Below are 19,324 nucleotides of genomic sequence, written 5' to 3'. Positions count from 1 at the left end.
CAGCACTGACAGGGGAGGGTGAATAGATGGGTAAATAGAATCAGGGAAGTGAACTAGTGCTGCTTTCCAGGCTGTTTTTTGAGGATGCACTGTGGGATCTTCCTTGATAGTAGCCTCTGGGTTGCAAATTCTGTCCAATCAGCATTTATTTGGTAACCTCTATGCCCAGCCCATGGGCTCCTTGGCTTACAAATACCTCCTTACATTCTTCTTAAAGCCATCCTTGCAAGAAGAACCTCCTGTGCCATGTATGTGGAGATGATGTGTGTCCCCTGGCAGCCCAAGGCAGGGGGATGAGGAAAAGGTGAGCTCTGTGGTATGCAGTTGGCTTCTCAGTCCTAAAACCCCTTCTCACAGGCAGGATTGAGTATCCAAGGCCCCAAGTGGGCTTGGAAGTTCATTTGTGTAAGCAGAGTAAAGGGCGTTTCTCATAGCAATTAATGCCCATTGACATGTGGGTTATAATGCCTGGTAGACCCAACTATAGAGCAGGAACTTCCCTGATAGAAAGAACATAGCACATTGGCTCTTTCTGTCCAGCTACTGTCCTCCCTTTTTTGAACACCGGCTCCTTTCAGTGCTATTCCATTTAATGTAAAGTACCTCCAGAGTTCTGGTGCCAAACAAGAGGGTGATGGTGCTGGGGCCCCCTTTGCAGTGTTAGTGCAGGAAGGCTCACAGTGGAGGGAGAAAAGTCATTTTCTTGAGTGTTTTTCAAACAGGGCCAGTGAGTTTTGGTGTTGCATTTTTGGATGTCCAACTTTGAGACACTTAAGAGCCTGATTTTCAGAGGTGCTGAGCCCCCCCACAGTATACTTATCTAGAATCCAGGCTTTCAAAAATAGTCAGTATGTCTGTGATGAAGGTAATGCAGCACCTTCCCGCTGGCTGGGCTGGACTTCCAAATCCAGCTCTGTCAGTGAAGAGGGCTGTCCAGGATTACAGCAGGAGATGGGGAAGCAGGATTCTTGGGTCTCTTAGTCCTGACCCTTCCACTGTGGCCTTAAGCAAGTCACCCTTGCTATGCCTCAGTTTCCCCTGTGTAAAGTATGTCTTCTATCAGGTTTGGGGCCTCACTGTGTTAGCCACTGCACAGACGTATGCAAAAAAGTGGTCCCTGCCTCGATGAGCTGAGATCAAAAGGCATTGTGAATTTTAATGATAGTAAAGAGCATTCTGATCCCATTCCGCAGGTAAAAGATGGTGGTGCTATATATTTACATCACAACCCACTTGCTTTGTCATCTCTGTCTCAAGTAATACCTGGAGCTTAGAAAGTAACCTGGTGGGAACCTTTACAGTTTGACTTTTGGTCCCAGCTGTGAATTGATCTTTTCTCTGATGTAGTTTTTTTTCTATTGCGAAATGCACATTACAAAGTCAGCATCTTTTAATCATGAGCAGTTTCTTCTCTGGTGGCATTTGATTTTAAAGCCCTTCTTTGATAAACAGGCCCTGTGTCTGTTTTACAATCAGAGACAAATAGGGCTAATCAAATTACAAATACATTAGAATAATAAAAATCACAGCAAAAAGGCTAAAAAGAGGGAGGTACAAGGAAAAGGTGCTGAATGGTCCACTTCAGCAGCCCCTCATTTCTCTTCTCATTGTTGCTGGGAAACAGCTGTGACGTGCTGTGCCAGTTGCATAGGGTGAAGAGGGAATGTTTGTGTGTGTGTTGTGCAACTATGTGTTTTGGATTTATTTGTGACTTTCAGAAAAAACTCATTGTGAACATGTGACTAACTCTGTGTGGGACATCTGGTACTTCCTTGTGACAGGGCCCTGGTGCTTGCTCAGCATCTGCCTGGCTGGGAAGGGGTGGGTGTGCATGAGAGGGAGTGAGACCCATGTGCTCCTGTGAGTTCCTGGGAAGCTGCTTTGCATTAGGTAACCGTGTTTCTGGCAAGGAGAAAGAAGCAGTGATTTTGAAATCAGGGCAGATCTTGTAAGTTCCCTGGTGTTTGCATCTTGGAAGGATTGGTGCTTGTCTGTCCTTGTGGGGATCTTTTCCTATAAAAATAACAGCATGTGGTGAAACAAGGCTGCTGGTATAAAAATGACAGGAGAGCTGGTGATCAGTAATGAGATATACAACTTTAACCTGGCCCAAATGCACCCAGGCTGTGTGGGACTGAAAGATGGCATGATGCTCTTTAGTGGTGTATGTAAAATGGAGCGGGAAGTGGGAGATGTAAGCAGGTGTTCCCTCCCCATCACCATCCAGTCACTTGGCACTAATTGACCTTGTTGGCAGTCTCAGCAGAGACCAAAGATTGATTGAACTCCCCTCTCATCCTTAGAGGTGCCCTGGAGAAGGCCTCCAGATCAGTATATGAGGCACATTGGTACCATGGGAAGGTTTGGTGATGCATCAAGGATCCTGTTAGGTAGATCACTAGTCTCCAAGGTTGTCAGTCAGGCACACGTCACTGGCTGAGTGTGCATATGTTTAAATGAAAGCTGGACGACTCACCTGAGCATCAGAGTTCCTATGCTGGGGAAAGGAATCACTGCTGGGCACCCTCCTCACGTATAAAAATGAAACTGCTGTCCCTGCCTTTGCCTTTTATAGCTCACGGTGTGCACACGGGGAGTACATGTCCTCTGTTGTTAAAATGACAGCGTCCCTCAGGACTCGAGAAGGCATTAGCTTGAGAGCTCAGGAGGAGCAGGGTCTCCTGTGGGAATCAGGGCAGCCTCACGAAGCAGGAGCCAGGGAACATGGGATGGTGTCGTTCCAAGGGTGGAGGAGCGAGAGAGCTAGCTGCAATTGGAGAGGCTTTCCCTTGGGAGTGGGGACCGCAGTAGCCCTAGAGTCCACAAGGAAGCAGGCAACGGTGGGAAGGGAGGAGAGGAGAGGGGACGGACATTATTATGACAAGAGCAGGTTAAAAGGGGGGAAGTGAGGGCCCGTGATGCTGCTGTGAGAGGAAGGCTTGGGTAAGAGGGGATTCCTCTCTTGTGCCCAGTGCCATAGATGGTACAAGGAGGGGTAGGGGACGTCAAATGCTGCAGGCTTCTGGCATCACAGTGTGTGAGAATCCCAGAAGAGGGAACAGCACCATCTCTATTCCCTGCAGATCCCTTCCTAGAAAGCCCAACAGAATCATTCCCCAGCTCATCTGAATTCCTTTACTAATGGTGCATTTCCTACCACCAGCAGCTTGGTCTGATCTGTGACTGCCCTTCCACTGCCTCCATGCCCACCTGCTACCCCAGCCCCTCTGATCCCTGTAGCCTTACTGAAAGTCTCTCTCTCTCTCTTTAATTGCAGGTGTAGCCAGAAGGTGCCATCATGTGAATGGCAAGCGGCTAGCTGAGGAATAGACTCCAGGTGGGATTCCCCGGCTTCACACACAGCACGCAGGATGGCTGACTGATTTGGGCTTGGAAACAAAGGCGTTTATAAGCACCCCGTCCTCTCTAGGACTTGGCTGAGAGAGAGGAGTGGCGGAGGGGGCAGCAGACGGAGGAGCGATGGGAATTGAGGACCATGGTTACTTGAGATAAATGGCAGATCCCTGGGAGTCTAGTCTAGAAGCTGCTCGCTTTAGTTTTCCCTCGCTCTGCAGCCACTGTTTCTTCTTCGCGAGCTGCCGCTGGGTGCTGCCACGGTGGCGCTGGAGGTCTCCAGGACGACTTGAGTGCAAAGCTTGAGGAGGGGGTGGGCCGCCCGCCTCACCATGATTCAGCTGTGGAAAGTGGTGCGGCACGTGCGACAGCTGGAGCTCCACAGATTGATCCTGGTGCTCATTGCCTTCAGCCTGATCTCCATGTGCTTCCTGGCCTACTATGTTACCAACAGCCCCAAAATCAAGGAGCCACTGCCCCTGCCCTTCAGCGACTGCAGCAACCAGCACAGGGTCCCGATCCCACCCCAGGCCAGTTGGAGGCTCACCAAATCCGTTGACACCTCGCGCACTGAGCCTGTGGTGCTAGTCTTTGTGGAAAGCATTTACTCCCAGCTGGGGCAGGAAATTGTGGCCATCCTGGAATCCAGCCGGTTTAAATATAGGACAGAGATTGCCCCTGGCAAGGGGGATATGCCCACCCTGACAGACAAGGACAGGGGCCGCTATGCTCTTATCATCTATGAGAATGTCCTTAAATATGTGAACCTAGATGCTTGGAACCGGGAGCTGTTGGACAAATACTGTGTGGAGTATGGAGTGGGGATTATAGGGTTCTTCAAAGCCAATGAGAACAGCTTGCTCAGTGCTCAGCTCAAGGGATTCCCCCTCTTCCTACACTCTAACCTAGGGCTCCGGGACTATCACATCAACCCCAGTGCCCCTCTGCTCTACATCACTCGGGCCAACGAGGTGGAGCAGGGTCCCCTGCCCGGTGACGACTGGACTGTGTTCCAATCAAACCACAGCACCTATGAGCCTGTGCTCTTGGCCAGCACAAAGTCTTCAGAATCCATTCCTCATCTGGCCACCCACAAAGCACTGCATGCCACTGTCGTGCAGGACCTGGGTCTGCATGATGGGATCCAGCGGGTCCTCTTTGGAAATAACCTCAACTTCTGGCTGCACAAACTTGTTTTTGTGGACGCCATTGCTTACCTGACTGGCAAGCGCCTCTGCCTCACTCTTGACCGCTACATCCTCGTGGACATCGATGACATATTTGTGGGCAAAGAGGGCACTCGCATGAAGGTGTCTGATGTGGAGGTAAAGCCTGAAGGGATAACCCAGTGGCACCTAAATAAGGCCCCTTGGTCCAATCAAGGGCTGCATTGGCAATCTGCCAGGAGCTGCAGGGCTGCCCCTAAGATTGCTGCAATCGTAGAAGTGTAGTCCATGCAGATTATATGTCCCAGCATGTGATGCTTTCAACAGAGGCTGCCCAGATCAAGATGCTGCATTGCATTCTGGGACCTGTAGCCTTCATGGGCTGCACTTTACTCCTCAGGGAATTCTGCACCAAAAAATTAAAAATTCTGTGTACAATATTTTAAAATTCTGCAAGTTTTATTTGTCAATAAATAAATACGGAGACTGCAGCATGGCAGTGGGAGCACAGGCCACAGGCTGCATGAAGGTGGGAGATCACCCTGCAGCCTCCTCACCTCCCACCCTGGGGACATGGACTCAGTGGTGAGGCTGCACCCGCCTCTGACACAGCACAAGGCCTGGGCCTGCCCCAGAAACACTCTGGGGCCCTGCCCTTCTGCACCAGGCGCACCAGGTGTGGGGTGGGCAGACTTAACCAGGCAAGATCCAAGTGTGGAGGGGCTCAGTGTGGGGGGGATCCAGGTGTGGGGTGAGAGAATTCTGTGTGGGACAATCTGGGTGCAGGCAGCTCAGTGAGGGGTCTAGGTGTGGGGGGTTCTGGATGCACAGAGGCTCATTGGGGGGGTTCTAGGTGCAGGGGCAATGGGACTGCAGGGGCTTCCAGGTGAAGGTGGGTGGGTCTGGGTGTGGGGTCTCAGCAGGGGGGCCTGGGGGAGTGGGGCTTGGTGGGGTGGGGGGTCTGGTGCTACTGGGTGGGGTTCTGGATGTGTGGCCTCAGGGAGGTGCAGGGGGGTGGGTCTCATGGTGAGGGTTTGAGTGCAGAGAGCTCAGTGGGGGGTGGTCTGGGTGCAGAGGTGGGGGTCTGGTGCAGGGGGGCTCCAGATGCAGCAGTTGAGTTTCAGTGGGATGGGCTTTTGGAATGGAGGGTTGAGGGTGGTGGGTCCCTCAGGAATAGCACTTGTAGGTTAAAGGTGAGAATGACTGCAGCAGTCTACTCTTTCTCATCTTTAATATAGTGATGGAGTCCATGGGGGTCCCAGAATGCAACTTGATCTGAGCAGCTCCATCTTGATTTGAGCAGCTTCTGTTGAGAGCATCACATGCAGAGAAGCCTAATGTCCTCTCTCAGCCCCAAAGGCTGGCACCTGGCACACCAACCAATAAAACTGCTGGAGTCTAGTGTTTAACCCTCCTGTGACCTTTCAGGACAGCACTTGGGAGAGTGGGGAGCTCTCTTCTCGCCTCAGGTTACTCAGCTACTCCTCTCAGCTCGTCTGTCCCCAGTTCTGCAGATCACCTGTTGTGTAGGGAGTAAGGAGTGTCCAGCAATCCTGGAATAAGGGTCAGCGGAGATGCACAGAGCAGCTCCCAGAGCTCAGGCCAGGAGCTCTACCCTTGGCCTCACTGCTGGAGAGGAATCTGAGGGGGGCCATTTTGGGGGGTTTGTTGATCGCAGCCCTGAGTGACTGGGTGGTGATGATATAACTGAGGAAGGAGTCAGAAAGGTACAGGACAGGGAGAGAGTGGGGTGGAATCTGGACAGGAATCTATTTAGGTGTGGCATTTCCTGTGTTTCTGCATTTGCCTTTGTATTGTATGTGCTTTTACCTAGCGCAGAGAATCAGGGACTTTAAATGAAGTGATCGGGCTATCCTGCTGAGCTACTATATCTCATCTGTTATTTAAGAACTGCCCTATAATACTTGAACATCTATCTAACCCTCCTCAAAGTTACTCTGCCATCCATTGAAACTGTAATTGATGGAATTTCAACTAAAAATCCCATCCTCTCATCCCTTCAAAGTGTTACTGGTTCGTACTATGTGCAGAAAAGTGGTCTTGTTCAGTGTTACATGGCTTGCTGTCATATGTATGGTCACTCCCACCTAATGCTTCTTCTGGTAAAATTGTCTCTTGCAAGGGGACTGACTGTCTTTTGTGTTGAGTTTCTGTGTCCACAGGGAGTTCAGTTAGGGTGACCAGACAGCAAGTGTAAAAAATTGGGACCGGGGGGGAGGGTAATAGGCGCCTATATAAGACAAAGCCCCAAATATCGGGACTGTCCCTATAAAATCGGGACATCTGGTCACCCTAAGTTCAGTATGTGCTGCTACTTTGTCTGGTGACCTTTTTTTTTTAATTGTTTTTTATATAGGAAATAGCAATAATTTCCTGAAGATCTTGTGAATGTGAAAGAAAAACTGAAATGTTTTTATGGAGTGTAAAATAAAAGGAAATGAGGGTGGAAGGGAGATAGAGGGAAACACAAAGGGGGAGAAAGAGAAGGCACAAGCCTCGGACCAGGGAGCAGGTATTGTAAATAAATCATTAATTGTTTTGCTAAGTGGTTGCTGACAGTATGTGCCAAACAATTATTTCTGTATGTGTACACACTCACCTTGGGGCTGCACTTACACCTTGCCCCAGGCACTATGAATCCTGGTTGCAGCTCTGTGTTTTGGGACATTCAGATGTCATGAAAGTCTAGCTCAAAGGACACTGGTCTACATTATCCCAGCCAGGACACCCCTCCCCAAACTGGGAAAGGTGGGGACCCCATTCCTAGCCGTGCAGAGCACTGACCCTGGGAGGGAAGCAGGAAACAAATGGTCTAAGCCCCGGAGACAGGACACAAGTCTGTCCTAATGATTTTAAAAACCAACCAGACCAGATAATTCTAAAAGATGTTTCATTTTGGGTTTTAACTGTGAAATGGAGGAATAATCTGAGATCAGTAAACAGAGAATCTCAGGCAAAGCAGATAAAGCCCAGATTTATCCATTTAAAAGAGGCTCTGTGATTGCAGCACCAGGAGAGGTTCATGAATTTTTATTTTTTTTAAAGCAAGAACTAACTTCATGGATTTGTTAATGGCCTTGTGCTGTGGGGAGGGGAACCTAACCATGACAAAACAGCTGGTGTTTCTTTGGGCTTTTAACATGAACTCTGGGTTTCAGGGACATTACTGCACCACCACAGCTCTTTATTTGAAAGTTTAGATTAGATGACAGTGGATAGGGAGGGCAGATTGGGAAGTGAACATTGCTTCAGGTCCCAGATATTACTGCTGTTTCAGCCAGGCTGTTTCAGTTCACAGATCTACATTCAAGGAACTCTGTAGATCCCAGGGAGGATGAAAACCCTCCATGTTTCTTGGCCAGATGTGTGCCAGTTATAGGTGACTTGGGCAGAGGGAATGTTTCCTTTTTAAAAAAAAATTCCCTTCTTGTTTTTATGTTATAAATATTAGCCCTTGACTACTTGTTCTTGCTGAAAAATGGGCATGGGAGCATTCTCAACCTTCAGTTAAAGCTGGGGTGGACCTTTCATAGGGTGAACTTTTCTCCCAAGTGTTTGTCAGGTATTGGAGTTACATAGTTAACAACAAAAACAAAAAAAGTTTTCCTAGCGTTCAGAGAATCCTTTCACCTCTCACTTGTTCGGTTTTCAATCTCTTGTGAATCCATAATCCTGCTAGTGCTTCCATCCGCCACAGAATCTGCCAGCCAAACTGGAAGTCGAGGCGAGATATTTCTAATATAACAGAGCCCCGTTTTTCTATCTAACCTCCCCAATCCTTTCAGGCCCTCCTTATGCACCACAAATAAGCACCTCCCAAAAAAAACCGAAACCAAACCCACAAGTCTAATGTTTGCTCCTTTGCAGATCACATTTAAAAGAACACAGGTTGTCTAGTCATTTGGTGAGCAGTCTTGTTTGGTGAGTCTGGTAGCTTAGCTGTTGGTGTAAGCCAATGATTGCACTTCACCAGTGAATGTAGATAGAAGAAAGGAATTCAAATGACTGTCTGAGGGTGGCTGGGGCATCCTGGCACTTGCCCCTTTGAATCGTACAATCTGTCCTTACCTAAACAGAGAATATTTAGCAATTCTCCCTCTGGTGCTAGTGTTGGTTGGAGCACTAAAAATGCTTGGCCTCTGTCTCCACCAGTACTTTCACAGTTGCTAGCATTGTTTGAGCTGCACCCGGTGCTGGAGCAACAGTGGGAAAACTGCAGAAAATTGCCAAAGTAGATGCAGTCCAGTTGCCATGGGCGCAGTTTCTACACAGAGGAGTCTGTCTTGTGTGCACGTATGCCAGGATTGTCAGCAGCTCAGAGCCAAGCTGGGCGCTCTGCTTTCCTCCCTCCTGCTTTTCTCTGTGTGGACTCCTCTCTTGTTTCTTCCGCACATTCTTTCCCCCTCAGCATTGTTGTTTCTTTCTTCTTCTCCCCACCCCATCCCCATCCCCCATTTCTTACCTGTCTCCTTTCATCTTTCTTTTCTCTCTTCTTGTGTGTGTGTGTGTGACAGAGAGAGAGAGGTTTTGTACTGAATAGTGAAAATCTCTATTCAGTGAAACATTTTACATCTAAAAAAGGCCCAGTCATATAAAGAACTGTTCAGCCATATAACACTGTGATGTCTAGGACCATAATGCCATGTTAGAAAAGGATTGGCGGCTTAAATAGCCACATTGAACAAAATACAGTCAGAGCTAATTTGTCTCCTCACACAGAATTCCTAACCTCCATAGAAGGGGCTGTGTCTGTGCACCAGCAGCATCAGGAGTTTGTAGTGATTGTTGGTGTATTCTTCTGCAGAGCCAGCAGTGGGAGCTTGCAAACTTTGTTTTAAAAGGGTTACACCAAGATGGGGGCTTTTCTTTTAATTTCTTTCCAATGTTTTTTTTTAAGTAAATATTTAGGGCCCTAGGATAATTTTTAAAGCCCCCCTCCCCCCCCCCCCAGTTGTGAGGGTAATTAATTGCAGGCCCAAGTGATAGAATTTAGACATCCTCTTGAGTGCATACAAATCTGGGTGGTGGAATTTAGGTATCCATTGCTTGTGCCTGCAGTTTTGTTCTCTCAGCTGATTACTGGAGCTAAATTACAGGCTGGAGTGAGACATCTGAAAAATCAGTCCTTAGAATCTGGAGGACATTCTCCATCAGATTATAGCAATTGTAAGGTAGGTTGGATCTAGGCTGGCCTGGCGAGTTAATGGTAGTGAGCTGCACTTGAATCCCAGTCTCTTGTTTCCTGGAGCCAGCACTGCTTGTTAGCCAACAGTGGCCCTTTTGGCCAGCTAAAGGGCAGGATTATTACATTCCAGTAGGAGCCTTCGAATGGTGGTAAATAGAGGATATCAAATAGAGATACTCAGAGCTCTCCAAGGGATTCAGAGCAAAAATAAGGCTAGGTCTGAGTTTGCTGGAATCCAGAAGAGGTTTTCTGGTCTGTGGTCAGGCTGCTGAAAAGAAGAGCCAGGACCACAGGTAGGCTCCCCCTTTCCCACCAGCTGAGGAAGCTGGCAGTTTCTTGGGGGTAGAGGGCAATTAGCAGACTAAGTTCAGTGTCATGTGAGCTGAGTTTGGGGCTGAGGACCTGCCTGCAGTTGTTTGGTTACTTCATGTACTAGTAAATCTAACACTGTGCCCTTCTCTGGCACCTTTCCTCCAAGCATCTCAGAGCACTTTCCACATAGTAATGAACTACACCTCACAGCACCCCTAAGAGGTGAGTATAGGAAGGGAAAATAAACTGAGCGAGTGGCAGGGATGGGACTAGAGCCCAGGTCTCCTGCCTGCCAGTCCTCACACTCTCTCCCTTCCATTACAAACACCATCTTCCCCCCACACTCAGCTTTCCTGACTTGGGTATCAGTTCATCAGGAGAAGGTTGGAGGAATTTCCACTGCAGGCCCTGGTTGGTTCCTATCATTTCTCTTCTCCTGCTCAGCAGTTAGTTGTGTGAGTGGGATTGAACCTGTGTGGTGCTGTTTTCTGAGTGAGCTCTTACGAAGGACCAGTAATCCGTAGAAGATCTAGCACATCATTAAGAACAGACTTGCCCAGAAAGCAGCATAATACTCTCCGTAGTCTGAGTTCCTGGGCTCCCTTTGCCCCACCTCTTCCCCAGGGTGCCTCTCTCTAAGCAGTAGACTTGCTGCCCACTCTGAAGCAGGGTTATTTAGGATTTATTAGCTGACAGAAGGGTTGTCCTGGTAACCCAAGCCAGCCTTTAAACTTCCCTCTGCAAAGGAATGTTAAGCTCCTTAGCCTCCTCTCTTCTCTCTCACCTTCCCAGCAAACAGGAGTAGCTGGAGACCGCTTTCACTCCCACAAAGAAAGGAGGGTGGCTCTGGAGATGGTAATAAAGATGGAGCTTTTCACAGCTAGCAGCGAGTAGCACAGGAACTGCCTCCCCTTGTTCATTTGGTTGGTGTGACCGAAAGCTGTTGCTCTGAACCATGTGTAGCCTTTAGCCCCAGAACAGCCAGGCTGAATCTTTCCAAAGCACTGGATGAATTTAGGGCTTATCTACACTACAGGTTATGTCGCTCAAGGCTGTGAATCAGCCACCCCCAAGTGACGTGAGTTACACCGACCTCAGCGTCGGTGTGGTCAGTGCTATGTCTCCTGCTGACACGCTCGCGGAGGTGGTTTTATATTATGCTGACAGGAGAGCTCTCTCCAATTGACATAGGGCATCTTCACCGGACATGGTGCAGCTGCACCGCTCTAGCGCTTCTAGTGTAAACTAGCCCTTACAATAGGTTCCAGAAGCAGGGCCGGCTCTGGCTTTTTTGCCGCCCCAGGCAAAAAAGCTTCCCGCTGCCCCCCTCCCCACCCCCAGTGCGGCAGGGGAGGGCGCCGAACCCGGCCTTGGGCCCGCTCTCCCCGACGGGCCAGAGCGCCGGAGGGAGGGCGGCAAGCCCGCTGCGGCTCTGCTGGCAGCTGGAGCCCCGGGAGGAGGGCGCAGAGCCCGGCCGGGGCTCCGCTCTCCCCGGCGGCCAGAGCGCCGGGAGGAGGGCGCAGAGCCCAGCCGGGGCTCCGCTCTCCCCGGCGGCCAGAGCGCCGGGGGGAGGGCGGCGAGCCCTGCCGGGGCTCCGCTCTCCCCGGCAGCGAGCCGGCCAGGGCTCCACGCTCCCCGGGGGCCAGAGCGCCGGGGGGAGGGTGGCGAGCCCTGCCGGGGCTCCGCTCTCCCCGGCGGCCGGAGTCGGAGCGCCGCACCGCCCCCCTCCAGGTGCCGCCCCAAGCACAAGTTTGGTGGGCTGGTGCCTGGAGCAGGCCCTGTCCAGAAGATGCCGTAGGCCATGTTTCCCCAATGCATCGGTTCTCTTGGGGGATTAGGAATGGGATAGTCCCATGAGCACAGTGGGGATTGGCGCCTAGCCTCTACTGTTGTTCTTACCTTTTGTCCCAGGCTCATTACTCATTTGTTGCCATTGACATCTGAGTGAGGAGGGGGAGCTGAAATTTCTGGCCTTTTGTGCTGGGAGAGAGGCCAGCAGCCCCTTGACCAGAAAGGAGTTGGGTGGCTGGGTTAGTGCAGGCTCTTGGACAGCTTCAAGTGCATCATTGGCACTCCAGAAATAATCAATATGGTGATGATGATCAGCACCTTGCCCTGTGTCACCAGGCAGCACTAAGAGCCCATTTCCTTCCTCCTCTTAGCTCTCACCAAGAAGCACATGCATGCAAGAGGGGAGGAGGAATTTTTCCCAGCCCAGTGAATACAGTTTATAGGTTTGCACTGAAGAGCTCATGCTGGAGGGCTCAGATAATAAACTCCTACATCTTCCAGCACTCCCACTCCCTCTCCAGGGGATGTGAGCGCACAGCAGGTGGGAAGAGACAGAAATTCATTCTCTCTGCCAGTCAGCATGAGCTACTGAATTAGTGGCACAGGCACTGCACACAAGGCATCCCTTGGAAATAACTATAATTGCAGTGATTTGCATGCATGCCAGTTGGTTACTAAATGCGTGGTCCCTCCATGGCACAAGAGTATGGGTTTGTGGATGTGATTTTTACCAGCTGGAGACCAGTGTGCCTTACCAATGTCCCATGTGGCATGAGCCATGTTGGGGCACCCCAATGTACTCTCCAACACTCCTAGGAACTTGTGAAATGTTGCTGATGCAGGGAGATCTTCCTCTCTGTGCCTGTGGCCCAGAGGAGCTGTGCGCACGCTCCATGTGGCCACCTCGCTGTGCATTAGCATTTAGCCCAAATCTGCTATTGCTAGGTTACCACCTTCACCTTGGTACAGTCACTGATCCGTCACTTTTTAGAAAAACTATGAAAATGTAAATAACTACCTGGGACTGGGCCATCTCCGTCACCAGGTAGCTCCTAATTCACCAGCTCCAGCACTCCTGCCTGGTCCCTGTTGATTAAGAGATGCACTGAGAGGGAGCTTCATGATCATTGGGCTCAACGGGTAGTGATCAATGGCTCCATGTCTAGTTGGCAGCTGGTATCAAGCAGAGTGCCCCAAGAGTTGGTCCTGGGGCTGGTTTTGTTCAATATCTTCATTAATGAGCTGGAGGATGGCATGGACTGCACCCTCAGCAAGATTGCAGATGATACTAAACTGGGAGGAGTGGTAGATACGCTGGAGGGTAAGGATAGGATACAGAGAGACCTAGACAAATTAGAGGATTGGGCCAAAAGAAATCTGATGAGGTTCAGCAAGGACAAGTGCAGAGTCCTGCACTTAGGACGGAAGAATCCCATGCACTGCTACAGATTAGGGACTGAGTGGCTAGGCAGCAGTTCTGCAGAAAAGGACCTACAGGTTACAGTGGACAAGAAGTTGGATATGAGTCTACAGTGTGCCCTTGTTGCCAAGAAGGCTAACGGCATTTTGGCCTGTATAAGTAGGGGCATTGCCAGCAGATTGAGAGACATGATCATTCCCCTCTATTCGGCATTGGTGAGGCCTCATCTGGAGTACTGTGTCCAGTTTTGGGCCCCACACTACGGGAAGGATGTGGAAAAATTGGAAAGAGTCCAGCGGAGGACAACAAAAATGATTAGGGGGCTAGAGCACATGACTTATGAGGAGAGTCTGAGGGCACTGGGATTGTTTAGTCTGCAGAAGAGAAGAATGAGGGGGGATTTGATAGCTGCTTTCAACTACCTGAAAGGGGGATCCAAAGAGGATGGATCTAGACTGTTCTCAGTGGTACCAGATGACAGAACAAGGAGTAACGGTCTCAAGTTGTAGTTGGGGAGGTTTAGGTTGGATATTAGGAAAAACTTTTTCACTAGGAGGGTGGTGAAGCACCGGAATGGGTTACCTAGGGAGGCTTGTAACTGGGATGATTTAGTTGGGGATTGGTCCTGCTTTGAGCAGTGTTGGACTAGATGACCTCCTGAGGTCCCTTCCAACCCTGATATTCTATGACACGTATTTTCTTGACACTCTTGTCTAACAGAATTTATTTTCCCCCAGTAAGAATCTGAATTAATACCTTGCCCGTATCTATGATTCTCTAAAGCACTTAGCCGGTGGCAGGATCACCTGGGAGAGGCCTGCCCCAGCAGTATATGTATATCCGGTAACCCGTCACGAGCGATGCTGTGAGCTCTGGGTCCCTTTTAAAGCAGAGAGCACTCCCTTATGTTCATCCCTGCAGCAGCACTGAATTCTCCCCCTTTGTCTCTCCACCCTCGAGAGCCCGACCCAGCAGAGTGCACAGAAACTTGCCTTCCATTAGTCTGCTCTGGGGTGGGAACTCAACAACATGGTCCCGGCCAGCTTAGGAGGGGTGAGGAGGGGAGCCTTGATGTTGGGTCTGAGACGCCTTAAGAAGCTGCAGTGGGGAGGTGGGATTTGCTGCCTTTCTGTGTCTCAGAACAGGCATTTCACATCCATTTCAGTGGTTTTGAGACCGTGGACAAGGGGGCATCACTTGACTGTGGCCTTTGGGCTGATATGGTTGTGCAGGAGACAAGACTAGACTCCATGTAATGGAGCGTAGTCCATCCCTCACCTAGAGAAGTGGGATAGGGTCCCTCTGGGTGGGATTGAGGAAATTCCTCTGTGGCATGGTCCTGATTCATGGTTCACTCCAGGGCAGTGGTTTTCAACCTATTTATCATTGTGGGCCGCATATGCAGTTCTCTCTGTGCTATGTGGGCCGCATCCACACAATATATAAAATATCAGTATGGCCCTGAGGATGTCACATGGGCTGCAGCTGTGTGCTGATTGGGCCGCGGATTCAGAACCACTGCTGCAGGGGCTACGGTGCCTTGCCACAATGGAGGACAACAGGATTCCATGCTACTCTACCTCCTTCCAGAACTGAACTGGACGCAGCAAAGCAGAGATGTGACTGAGCAATTGAATGTGAATCTTTCTTTCTCCCGTTCCATTCGAACAGGCTCTCCTGAACACTCAGAACAAGCTGAGAACATTAGTCCCCAATTTCACTTTCAACTTGGGCTTCTCTGGGAAATTCTACCACACAGGTAAGCTCCTTCCACCCACCTAACATTCCCCTGAGTCTTTGTCCTCTGGTTGCAGTGTCCCATAGTGTAGCACAGCTCCCCAACAGCGTATTGGGGTGCTGGGAACAGCCTGTGGTTCTAAAATGCTGTCTGTCTGATCGAATCATTTCCTTCAGCTCTTGTGAACTGAGCATAGTGGGGCTGCCTCCAGCAGGATGGTGGTATCGGCAGCAGTGCGTGTGTGTGTGTAAGTAAGTAAGTAAGTAAGTAAAACTAATGCAGGATGTCTCTGGGCACTGCCAGTGTTGAATTACAAGAGATTAGCTACTGCCTCAGGTCACTGACCACCCTCCTGCTATTGACCTTCTGCTCCCTGCAGGTACAGATGAGGAAGATGAAGGTGATGACATGCTACTTAAACACAGGAAGGAGTTCTGGTGGTTCCCGCACATGTGGAGTCACATGCAGCCTCACCTCTTCCACAACGTCACCGTGTTGGCTGAGCAAATGAAGCTCAACAAGCAATTTGCGCTGGTAAGAGGTGACGTCAATAGTCCGTGGGCTCATTCACTTTGCTTCAAAATCCCAAAGCATCCACCCGGGAATGGGTGCTTGGCTCCTGCTGAGCCCAGGCACTAATGTGGTATTCCTGGTGGATTGAAAAGCTGAGTGTGAATCCCTGGCCTGGTGCATGGTCCCTACTGCCTGAAAGTATTACACCAAGCATTAGTGTCCAGGGGAACGTGTGTCCTGGTACTTGTGCACCAGTGTGTGGTTCCTACTACATTACAAAGCATGGCTCCCAACGCAGTGCTGGGTGTGGACATGGGGCATTGACTGCTGAGTCATTCTGGTGCTACTTCTACTATCAATTCAAAGTATGGTACAAACTCAGACTGTAAAGAAGCATTTCCTGCTCTGTCTTTATTGCTTCATTGAGGTTTTTCAGGGGGCTACATGGCATTACCCTCAACTGATCAGTAGCATAGGGTGCTCGAGGTTGGAATACTGGCCTCCCAGAGAGTCACTTCAGTTTAAGGGAAGTTCCCTGTTGTCAAGTGGAGGGAGAGGACCATCTGGAAAGTCCTGGGCTGCTGGGGCCACTATGCTTAATACTCACAGCACAGGGCATGGGGGTGAAACATCTGCAGATTCCTTTGAAAACAAGCCTCTCTTCAGCCCATGCTATGGGTTTATTAGTTATAAGCCAAGCCCCATTGGAGTAAGAGTCTGTTGTTTCATGCCCAGGTCACTGGACCTCTTGACCCTGGGTAACATGGGTTCTCCTAACTTCAGAGCACAGCTACCACAGTGCTATAACGACAGTTCACCTCTTTTCTTCCCCGCTTAAATATCTGATTTTATTTTCTTTCAGACACAGGCCCAGAAACGTGACCGTCCGTTGCAAAGAGATACAAAACTCAGAGAGCAATTAAACACACAATATAGAATACCCTAGCCAATGAGCTTGACAGGCTGTGACTCCGTCAGGGGGCCCCGGTGTATTGTAAACCACCACGGCAAAGGTGTCCTAATTCCTGTCATTACCAGAACCATTCAATGAAGTTCTAACCACAAAATTCAAATTTTTCCTGTTGATTTGGTGTAATACCTGGCTCCAAGTTCCCGATCCACTCTGCACAGCCCTCTTGCTCCCTGCTGCCTCTAGCATTTCTCTCTCGAAGACAGAGCCAAGTTGCATCTTCCCTTCCCTCCACACTTGGCAGGCATGGTTTTGCTTTTCTGCTCTGGTAACGCTCCTCTGGACAGCATAGGAGCGGGATTTGCCTCTTCAGTGGCACTGATTGGTTTGGCCATTGTGACCGATGGGGCTGAGGTCAGGCTGGTGAATTAGTCCTGTTCATCACAGCTCCAAGTGACCCGTGGCTGTTGAGTAGCTGCTGCGGTGCTGAATGCCCTGGTTGATGTATAAGCACCTTTGCTACCTGTATGGATAGATTCTGGCAGCACTCCGAGCTTCCCATTTCACACAGGGTCCCCGGGGAGACTGCTCGCACTGCTGTGGTTCTCATTAAAGACAATGGGGAGTTAAATACTGAGCTAAAGCTGTGTTCTGCTTCCAGGAACATGGGATCCCCACGGACTTGGGCTATGCTGTGGCCCCCCATCATTCTGGAGTTTATCCCATCCATACACAGCTCTATGAGGCCTGGAAATCTGTCTGGGGCATCCAGGTGACCAGCACTGAGGAGTATCCCCACCTGCGGCCCGCCCGGTACCGGCGAGGGTTCATCCATAACAGCATCATGGTGAGTGGTTACCAGCTGGGAGAGTGGAGCCCTTTGGGTTAGTTCTGGGAGGAGCTATGGCGGCAATCAGCTGAGGGAGGCTTCTAGGTGACTAGTGCTGAGAAGCTCCACCCAGTACCTTGAGTGCTGAACCTTCCCAAAACCATCCATCAAAGCTAAGGAAGAGCCCGTTGTTGTGCTTCTGTGGTCGGAGTCAGTGCAGTGCAGAGGCTACCGTATGTGAGGTTTTAGAATGAAAACTCCCAAATGCCAGCAAGTACATGTCTACAAAGCCATGCATCCCGGGCCCATGAAAGCACCATCTCTGCAGGAGCCAACTCTTCCTCTTCAGACTCCAGGGCTCTTTCCGAGGAGGCACGTCTGCAGCACCTGCCCTGACCTGTGTGTCGGATGGATGGGTCAGCCCCTGTGGGAATGTGGTGGAGAACCATGCACACTAGCATGAAGCTGAGATCCCACTAACCCCCTGCGCCATTACTCAGAGCAGGATGAGCAAGTGAATGAGGGGAATGTCTGAATCCTGTAAACCTGTGATGCTCTGGGTCCCTCGCTCGTGGTGTCCTCTCCAGGTCATTCTGTAGGGTGCTGCCTCGACACACCCATGCACATGGTCTCAGCCTCCTCTCTAATGTTCCCTCTCTCTGGCTCCACTAGGTGCTGCCTCGACAGACGTGTGGGCTTTTTACTCACACCATCTTCTACAACGAATATCCTGGGGGCTCCAAGGAGTTGGACAAAAGCATTCGGGGTGGTGAACTCTTCCTGACTGTGCTTCTGAACCCAGTAAGCTTGCCAGCATGGAAAGCAAGGCCCATTATCAGTGTCCATGGAGAGTGCGGGGGTGGAAGCTCTCATACGCAAGGTTTGCCTAGAGTGGGAGAGCGAGAGCTGGGGGAAGGGTGCGGCAGCCGCTCACCTGGACAGAGAAGGCTAAAGCAGCCCTTGCTACTTAGGGGGATTCTTAGCAAACCCTGCTTCCCTTTTGTCCCCTGTCAATTCATATCAGAGTTCAGGGTCAGCCAGAGCAAACCTCCTCAAGCACAGGATTGGAAGAAGGGGCTGGCGTGCTGAGCCCAGCCAGATGCTGGAGCTCCTCTCACATGTGCTGCAGTCTTCCCCCCAACGAATTGCAGAGCCAAAAGTCCTTGGCTCCCTTTATTGGTTTGTGCATCTGGCTGCATTTGGCTTGTCTCCAGGTGCTGTGACAAATCCTCCTCTGGGCTTTCGTTGCTAGGGTGTGTCTCCCCACCCCCCATATCCATTTCCTTGAAACTTGGATACATGTGAAACAGTTTTTCCTGTGATGCTGCTGTCTTGCCTGAGGCATTTTCAGGAGCTCCAGGTCTGATGCAGCTCTTTCCTGCCCCCCCCCCCCCCCCCCGCGCCCTCCCCAGTCACTGCCTGGCTCCAGCAAACTCCTGAGTAATGCACTGTCTTTGCACTCTCCAGTCTCTTCCCAGCTTTCTGCTGCGGATGGCAGCTGGGGGCTTTCCCACCTCTGTTTTTTTAAATCCAGAGAAATAAACAGAGAGACGGTGCGCTCAGACTGTCCGGTTCAGAAAATTGAGAAGGAGGCAGCCGAAGGGGCCTTGCATTTCCTAGTCCATCCCTCTATCACTCCCTTCCTAAACTTCCCAGACGTTCTCTTTCCTTACAGATACCTAGTGAGTGTGTCAAAGCAAGATGTTCCCCTTTCTCATTGGTCTCGAGTCCAAAGATCTTCCCTAATTTCCTTTGTTAAACTTAAACCAGTTTACTCCCCCTGTCCCCTAGAAGTGTCCTGTCTTGGTATGGGTATTATTATCCAGTCAGAGTTATTGTGTTTTCCACCCCTATAACCAGCCTCACAGTTTAAGGGAAACCATCATTATTACTCTCATCTTCTCTCATAAATTCATCATTCTCTGGTCCCTTGGATCATTTCAGCTCATCTTTCCTTCCCTTCCCTACCCCAGAGCCTGCACTGGGAGTGAGGGCACTGCTGGGCCAAAAGCCTTGCTGAAATCCAGAGATCACAATCCACTGGGCTCCCCCTCTCTATCCAAGAGGGCAGATTTGTTATGTAAA

At 50.3% G+C, this 19,324-nt stretch overlaps 1 protein-coding gene across 5 annotated transcripts in view; it reads left to right on the top strand.

Annotated features, from left to right (window-relative positions):
• NDST2 (N-deacetylase and N-sulfotransferase 2) overlaps nucleotides 1-19,324 on the top strand; it is a 245,676-nt gene that overhangs the window by 208,675 nt on the left and 17,677 nt on the right. For all 5 annotated transcript variants that reach the window (XM_054034852.1, XM_054034850.1, XM_054034851.1 and 2 more), the window contains 5 exons: nucleotides 3,278-4,679; nucleotides 14,921-15,008; nucleotides 15,367-15,521; nucleotides 17,072-17,257; nucleotides 17,912-18,040. In XM_054034852.1, coding sequence (XP_053890827.1) covers nucleotides 3,687-4,679; nucleotides 14,921-15,008; nucleotides 15,367-15,521; nucleotides 17,072-17,257; nucleotides 17,912-18,040 — 1,551 coding nt within the window. In that variant the 5' untranslated portion in view covers nucleotides 3,278-3,686. The remainder of the gene's footprint in view (nucleotides 1-3,277; nucleotides 4,680-14,920; nucleotides 15,009-15,366; nucleotides 15,522-17,071; nucleotides 17,258-17,911; nucleotides 18,041-19,324) is intronic.

Source organism: Malaclemys terrapin, chromosome 7 (assembly GCF_027887155.1).
Source record: "Malaclemys terrapin pileata isolate rMalTer1 chromosome 7, rMalTer1.hap1, whole genome shotgun sequence".
Classification (NCBI taxonomy): domain Eukaryota; kingdom Metazoa; phylum Chordata; order Testudines; family Emydidae; genus Malaclemys; species Malaclemys terrapin.
This window is presented reverse-complemented; position numbering and strand designations above follow the sequence as displayed.